Raw genomic sequence first — 8,232 nt, forward strand, 5'->3', positions numbered from 1 at the left:
GTCGGAACAAAGAGAATGTTTGGTGAATTTCAAGGGGAAAGACGTTATTGTCTTTCTTCCTACGGGATTTGGGAAAAGCTTAATATACCAGTAATATACCAGGCGCGGCGCATTACATACATCACGACCAAATAGCAACAACTGGTTAAAGAAAAATGTACCTGCTACCGTCGAGCAAACGAATTCTAGCACTGTGAGGTCAGACCGTTTCTATAAAGTGAAACCAGCTGACGAATCAGGCTAGACACCTGAGACATGTGTAACCGGGTGATTGGACTATGGCTACGTTCAGACTGCAGGGCTTAATGCTCAATTCCGATTTTTTTGTGAAATCCGATGTTTTTGCGAGGTCGTTCACATTGCCAATTAAATGCGACTTGTCTGACTTCAGTGTGAACGGTAAACGGCCCGAAAGTGTCCCGCATGCGCACTGGAGGACACGATGACGTCAACCCCATGCGTCAACCGCAGCGAGCGTGCTCTGTGTTTACGGAAGTTGTCCAAATATGGTCGCGAGCATTGAGCACCTGGCGATTTTACAGTTCCGGTTTCCGCCTGCTAAGCGCAGAATAGTGACGTTTATCACTTGTTAATGACGTGTAGGTCGGATGGATGCGCTTTGGCCGTTCAGACTGAAGTCGCATGTCAAAAGATCAGATATGTATCGGATTCAGGAGCACATATCCAAGTGGCCTGGGTCGCATTTGAAAAATTCGGATCTGTGCCGTTCAGACTGTCATTAAAAGATCGGATACAGGTCACATAGAAGCCAAAAAATCGGATTTGGGTCACTTCAGGCTGCAGTCTGAACGCAGCCTATGTTGTCCTGCTGTGTTGCGTCCGTGGGTGCGTCCACCTGTGCGTCGCTGCGCGTGGCTCCGGGCGTCACTGATTGCGCGATTAGAAAAGGCTGCGCACGCTGTGGTGTGGCAGTCGGGGCTTTCGGTGGCTTTTGAAGGCAGCGCGTGTAAGTACCGGAGTTGTTGTTTTAATATTTCTTATAGTATTTGCTTTAATGCGATATGTCTGACTGCATTTTAAAGGTTGTCTGGAGTAGGCGGTGGTGCCGGCGGCCGCTCGTAACGCGCTCCGAGCCCCATGTAGAGTGCCCCCCCCCTCCCCCTTCTAAATTTGCGGTAAATGCTCTTTTGTTGTATATCTGGGGTGGTGGTCGCTACTTGAAGTTAATTTATTTTTTCCCTGTGTAACAGATTGCCACTGCTGCATTATTCTTGCTCTTTATTCTTTATCTTATTCTTAGTGTTGGTTTTAATTGAACATTGATTAACAGTAGCCGAGGTCTTGGAGGGAAGTGCAATATTTGGTCAGGGGGTCAGTGCAATGCAGGGTCAGGTCTCAGGGTTGGCACAAGTCACTTTCACCCAAATAGGTCTCCTCAGCACGAGCGCTTTCACCAGCTTGAATTTTTATGCCCTTTATTGTAACGAAGTCTACCTCATGTACCTTGGCACACGCACTTTAAATATTATTACATTATCCAGGTTTACAGCGCACCCGCACTTTAACTTATTGTAAATGTAGGGTTCAACTAATGTAATGTTTGGTTTGGATTATTAATTTGATTTGTTGTGTTTAGTTTGGGGTGGGGTTGAGTCCTACATTTATGACAATTGAGTGGTGTGTAATTGTATCAAGAAGGCAACCAGAAAATGAAATATTTCTTTTAAATGTTTAGAAGATTAAATAAAGATGTGTAACTTCTATACCACATTGCCCTTGTCCTTTTTTATGCCAGAATGGATTCTGTGAGTAAATAAGGGTTCTCGGTCGCAACATTACACATGTCCTGTATAAAACTGTAACAAATGACTGTTTTTGGGTAAATCTGCTGGGACAGGGGACACAGGACTCAAAACTGGGACTGTCCTGAGTAAACAGGGTAACAGTGCACATTTAAGACTAAAAGACTGCACTGGGGGTGAGATTTAGAGTACCGGATGCCACTGTACTCTCCTCCTATGGATAGGAAACATAATCATTAACATAGTTTTTTGGCTTTAGTCTCTGTTAAATGGGTGGATCCGTTGGGTGACCTGCAGCTGTGGGTGTGTCCTGTTGGAAGTAGACTCATAATGCCGGTCTGACAGAGAACACCGGCTGCATCTGAATCACCCAAAACCCTGAATGAACCAAACCTTTTAGTCAAACCAGGAGAGTTGTTCTACGCTGCAACATGCCACCGAAGATAAGTAAGTCTCTCTATTTGAATTCATTTTGTTTGTGCCGTTTGTTGAAGCTGTGCAATGTCAACTAACCCAAAGTAGCTTGTAATAGTGTTAAAAATATCCACCTTACTCACTTACTAAGCAGAAGTATTTGCATTGTGATATCGTCTTGTAAAAATCACAACTCACTGATGAAGAAATTGAGAAAATAAGTTGATGTAATTTTATAATCCCATTAAATCACTGTGGTACTTGTGGTGCTGTAATCATACTGGGTGCTACTTTACCCATTACTCCACTGCAAATACTAGTACTAATGCCTCTACTTCAACTACTGCTGCTACTATGACTACAAATACTGCAACTGCTACTTCTACTATTGCTGCTGTTGCTATTTACTTCTACATGTTGCCACTACTGGACTAAGCCACACACTATTTGTATTATTTAAGACAAAACTGGGACTAAACCTGGACTAAATGGGGACTATACCTGGATTATAACAGGGCCAAACCTTAGTGTACTGTAGGACCAAAGTAGGACAGGTGTAAACGGACCTTTAAGACGTATCCAGTACAGAAAACTAAACTAAAACAAGACAATTCGTGCAAAAATACAAGTAGTTCCAATGAGGATCTGCGCCACAGACTAAGAACCAGTGGTCTCTAACTTTATCTTTATCTTGCGTCATCCTCGTGGGTCTTGTTTGAGTCTTGCGGCGGTTCAGTTGTTTCACGTGTTCAGTACAAACCGATAGAGATCAGAGCCGTGGAGGAGGCGCTGCAGGTTAAACCGGACGCACCGGTTTGGGCGCTTACGCTGAGGACGCCCCGCAGACACGAGTAGCAGCCTGGGTTCACACGTGGAGCCAAGAATGACAGAAATGTACAGCAGATACGGGGGCACTGTGAACTTTCACTTGTCAGAAAAGCAATTAACAAGTATTTTGTGAAAGTGAAGGGATTTGAGATTACGAGCAGGCATTTTACTGTGTAATGGGGAAGATGAACTCGAGAGTGGCATATAAAACTGCTCATGAAAACATTCAGTTCGACCCTCTCTGACCATATGATCGTCTCTTAAAATGAGCATTGCATGGTGTCTAAATATACTTTTGGATCATGATGATTACACTTGTTCAGGCCTATTCTACAGATTGGCATATGGAAGATAATTTGTTCCATTCAATTAAATATGTGGTAGAGTTGGGCGGTAATACGGTATTGAGGTATCCCACGGTATCAGCACATGAGGACTTAAAATAACATAATTTATTGATACCTACATTTACGTATAAGGTTGTTGTCAGCTTCTCCTGGAGGCAGCCTAAACAGGATCTTAAGAAAGAGACTTGGAGAGTTAGAAAAGGACTCAGACATGTCTCTTTATTAATTCAGGTCTCAAGATTCAAGTTGATTCAGCATGATTTTGCCTACGCGGCGTGTCTCTGTGCGTCGGTCGTCCCTCGACAACGCAGTCGACGTTCCCCCACTGATGCACAGAAAAACTGGATGCCTTTTATACCAGCATAACTGTTGAGTTAACATCTTCATGGAAACATACACAGCACTTTGTCCCAACACGTGTCCCATAACAGATTGGCATATGCTTAAGGTTGGAGATACACCCCTTATCTGTCCCATATACATTCACCATTGACACTCCAAAGTCCAAAAACATACACAGCATGTCAAGGAACACAGAGATTAATTACAGGGCGTATTAACATATGAATGAAACTTTAAAAACACAGGGTAGAAGCCCACATTGTAAGTAAATCCTTAAAAGTTTGCTTAGCACAAATGAACATGTGGTTGTATTTTCAGTTTAATACTATCACGATTTAAAACTGATAGTATCTACTGTATAATGTTTCTTTTAACTGCGTGGGGAGACGATGTTCGATCAGTTTTGTTCCGTTGTAACGTGACACTCATAAGGGAGACCAAGACAAGACGACAAGTCCGGCCGCAAGCGAGTTGGTCCCCCAAAAAATACTTATACTAAAAATACTAATGCTTCTACAATTTGGCAGCAGTTTGGCTTCAGGCGAATGACGAGGAGAGCCAGTAAAAGTTGACAAGTCTGTATGTAAAATATGTATGACGGGTAAATAAACCAACTGAGCGTACCCGTTGCAGCCTCAGGATACGCTGCAGCCTAAAGCCTATGCAATAGTTTATATCATTTTAGTGTTTTTATTGTTACGGTACAAGCCTGTAAGTCCTGTTGATAAGCTCAGTTTCATTTCGCTCCAGCGACTAGGTCAGGAATTGGAATACACTAGATGGTTGCAATAACCTTGGAAGTGCGAGTCCGGGCACCAGCCAATCAGCAAAGAGCCAAACATTCTGTGTTGGCAACAATTCCTGAGATCAAGAATTTAAAGCCAGAACAAAGAGAATGTTTGGTGAATTTTATCAAGGGGAAAGATGTTATTGCTCTTCTTACTACGGGATTTGGGAAACTTTTAATATACCAGTTAGCCCCATTAGCAGCGCATTACATACGTCATGACCAAATAACAGCGATTGGTTAAATAAAAAAGTACCCACCTACTGTTGAGCAAAAGAATCCTAATGCTGCGCGGTCAGACGGTTTCTACAACGTGAAACCGGCTGATGACTAAGGCTAGACACCTGGGACATTTCTTGTGTAAAACTGGGGCAACTGGGGCAACTGGGGCAACTGGGGCAACTGGGGCAACTGGGGCAGCGATTGGTTAAATAAAAAAAGTACTGCGAGGTCAACATGGTCACCTGTTTGAGAATGAAAGCTGAATGAAAGGTTATCAAGCCTGCAAAATAAACTACAACTAATAAAAGACATTTCTGAAACTAATTTCGATTACACCTCTGAGCTTTACTCTGCTTAATAAAGTCTTTATCTCCTGTTGAAGTTTTCAGCTTGTCCAAGAAAGGGTGGAAGTAAAAGGCCGGAGACCAACTGCAGTCTTAAGCAGGAGAAGTTTATTTACCATCAATAATACAGCCCGGGGGAACTGGAAAAATCAACACAGTATAATTTCAAAAGTGAACATGGTGTGATCTTTGAGTGTTTAAGCCCCTTGACTCTGCTTCCAAAGGAGGAGGTTTACAAAGCAAGTGTGTTGAGACTAAAGCTATGTTCAGACTGCAGCCTGAAGTGACCCAAATCAAATTTTTTGGCCCCTATGTGACCTGTATCTGATCTTTTAATGACAGTCTGAACGACACAGATTTGATTTTTTCAAATGCCACCCAGGCCACTTCGATATGTGCTCCTAAAACCGATACATATCCGATCTTTTGACTTCAGTCTGAACGTCCAAGGGGCATTCATCCGACCTACACGTTATCAACAAGCCACAAATGTACAGAAACATTCTTCTCATCATACGAAAATTGTTAATGAACTCCGTGTCACTGAAGTGAAGCACATCACCACTCACCACTCTTGGCTCCATCTCCACATCCACATGTTCCTTTCAACGGACGTCGCTGCCGCTGTCCCACAAAACACCACGGCAAAAAACCAAGTCCTTCTCCTTCTCAATCTCCTCCTTAAAACAAGTAAGTTGTTCATGTTCTGGCTCTGGTACGAGAGGAACTTTAAAATCTCCAGGTGCTCAATGCTGCGTCCATGTTTGCACAACTTCCGTAAACACAGAGACGCTCACTGCGGTTGATGACGTCGTGTCTCCAGTGCACATGCGGGACACATTTGGGCCGTTTAATGTTCACACTGGAGTCACATACAAGTCACATTTAACTGGAAATGAGAACAACCTTGCAAAAACATCGGATTTCACAAAAAAAAACAAACTCAGAATTGAGCATTAAGCCCTGCAGTCTGAACGTAGCCTATGAAGGCCAGTACTCACCGGTTAAGCAGGAATATGCCACACTTTAGATAATGGTGCCAATGGTCTGCCAAGGGAAGATCACGATGTAAATATAGCTTTTGTGAGTTCATGTTAAAGTGAGATGTACGTGGAAGATAAATTACTTAAATTCTCTTACATCTCCTGTTTTCTCTTGCAGCCTACAGGAGCCCGTTTGTGGAGGCCGCTGTGGGATTCGTACTGGGAGCAGTAGGGGGCAGTATTCTGGGCGCGACCGAAGACCCCGTCCACCGCTCCCTCTACGGCATGACCGCCCCCACGCGCATGAGGCCTCTGGTGGACGAAGCTCGCACCGTGGGTCCCCTGGGGCTCGGGAGTCTGATCGGAGCCACAGCGCTGACGACCGCCATGACGTCGGTGGTCGCCGGGGTCATTTTGGCCGCCGCCGTCGCTTCTGTTTTTGTCGTCACGAGAAGTTGCGGCGCCTCTACCCAAACGAACACCGCTGCATTATGGGTAGCCGCGGGAATAGCCGGAGTTTACGGGACTACGTCGAGCGGAGCGACTCTCGGAATGACCATAGATTGGATTGTGCAAAATTACGGAATGGTCGGTCTGCTTTGGGCGCTGAGTTTGTTTACGATCATTAAAACACCTTTCCATTTTATTTTTAAGACGATGTTTCAAGCGGAGATGTGTTGCGGCCTGAATGCGGTTTGGGTCAAAGAAAGAGAGGAAATTGAAAAATCTGATTCAGAACAACGAATACGAGTGGCCGAGCAAATAGAGCAACAAATCTTGACTCTGGAAAACGGCGGAGAACCGGGAAGTCCGGAAGAGCGCGAGCAATGGGCAAAAGAAAAACGCAAGAGGGAGGCGCTAGAGAGAAAGAGGATCGAAACAGAGGAAGCTGAAATTGAGCAACGATCTTTACAAGACTGGATCAACACCATAGTGATGAAACACATCGACTTTCTCGCGTTTTCCGGGATTCCGATGACCTTCATTGCCGTCATAAGCTCCCTAATTGGCGTGTACGGGTACGGTGGGCATCAGATCGTCATGCCGCTCCTGTTAGGGCTCGTCGCCATCATCGCTTACGCTTTACTCAAAACAAATGAGTTCAAATTCTGGATGCTGATCGGCTGCATGGGCATGATCGCGACCATTGTGGTGGCTTTGCTGACGATTCACGCGGAGCAGATGGTCGTCAGCGACGCCGTGAAGCTCCACAAAATCGGAGTCAATCACACAAAAAGCGAAGTGGAAACACGTATGAACTACCAGGCTTCCTTAGAGGCGTTGAATGCTGGGTATTTCGTCGCTAAAGTTTGTCAGCTCGGGTTGGGGGCGACGGTTGGGGGTCCGCTGGTCCGACAGGGCGCGGGGGAAGCCAGGGTGATCGTCGGGGCGGCGGTTTTGGGAGGGGCGTTGCTGCTCGGCGTGCAGGTGCTGGGTCCGCTGCTGGGAGACGGCGGGGCGGCGGGGGCCATGCTGGGGGCTGTAGGGGCCACGGGGGCTTCGCTGGGGGCGGCGGCGGCTCTGGCGGGTCGGTGGTCGTCGTGGTTGGGGACGGTGGCGACGTTGGCCGGGTTGGTGCTCGGAGCGCTGACGGTCGGGGAGTGGCACATCGTGAACATCGGGCTCCAGCTGCCGGTGGCCTACGTGTTCGCAATGACCAACCCGTTTTGAAGTAGTTTGTTTAGTATCTTTCAGCTGTTTGACCCAAAACACAAGAGTTTAATATTTATTTTGCAGATGCTCAAATGGACATAATTTATAGATTTATTTTTTTTTATTTCGTTTAATTTTTCTCATTCCCATTTGTGTCAATTACTGAAAGAATTACTGCAGTTTATGCCATACTTTTTGTGCATTTACTAATAAAAATACATTTTGTTTAATGCATGCACAGTTTTTTAGTAAATAAAGATCTTTTTTATTAGTTCTGGTTTGCTGATTTGCAAAAACACAAGATAATGATGTGACATTAGAGGTCTGCAGTACTCAGTTATATTTAAATAACTTGGGTTTTTAAAGAAATTGTTCTCAACAGAGTAATCTTTAGCAGCATATTTTATGTTTACCTTATTATTATTGAAGTAATAGTGACAGTACTCAAATCAAATCAAACTTTATTTATAGAGCGCTTTTCATTAAAAAAAAAGCAACACAAAGCGCTTTCTTATTTGAGTAAAAGTTGAGTTTCCTCTTCTCACTGTG

At 44.6% G+C, this 8,232-nt stretch overlaps 1 protein-coding gene across 1 annotated transcript; it reads left to right on the forward strand.

Annotated features, from left to right (window-relative positions):
* The first annotated feature begins 2,101 nt into the window (after nt 1–2,101).
* LOC129411780 (uncharacterized) lies at nt 2,102–7,913 on the forward strand. Its single transcript, XM_055163758.1, has 2 exons — nt 2,102–2,210; nt 6,209–7,913. The coding sequence occupies exons 1-2, from the start codon at nt 2,195–2,197 to the stop codon at nt 7,699–7,701; spliced, it is 1,509 nt and encodes a 502-aa protein (XP_055019733.1). The 5' UTR covers nt 2,102–2,194; the 3' UTR covers nt 7,702–7,913.
* Nucleotides 7,914–8,232: the final 319 nt, after the last annotated feature.

The sequence above is a fragment of the Boleophthalmus pectinirostris genome, unplaced genomic scaffold, assembly GCF_026225935.1.
Source record: "Boleophthalmus pectinirostris isolate CB_2022bp ecotype Guang Dong unplaced genomic scaffold, ASM2622593v1 HiC_scaffold_6, whole genome shotgun sequence".
Taxonomy (NCBI): Eukaryota; Metazoa; Chordata; class Actinopteri; order Gobiiformes; family Gobiidae; genus Boleophthalmus; species Boleophthalmus pectinirostris.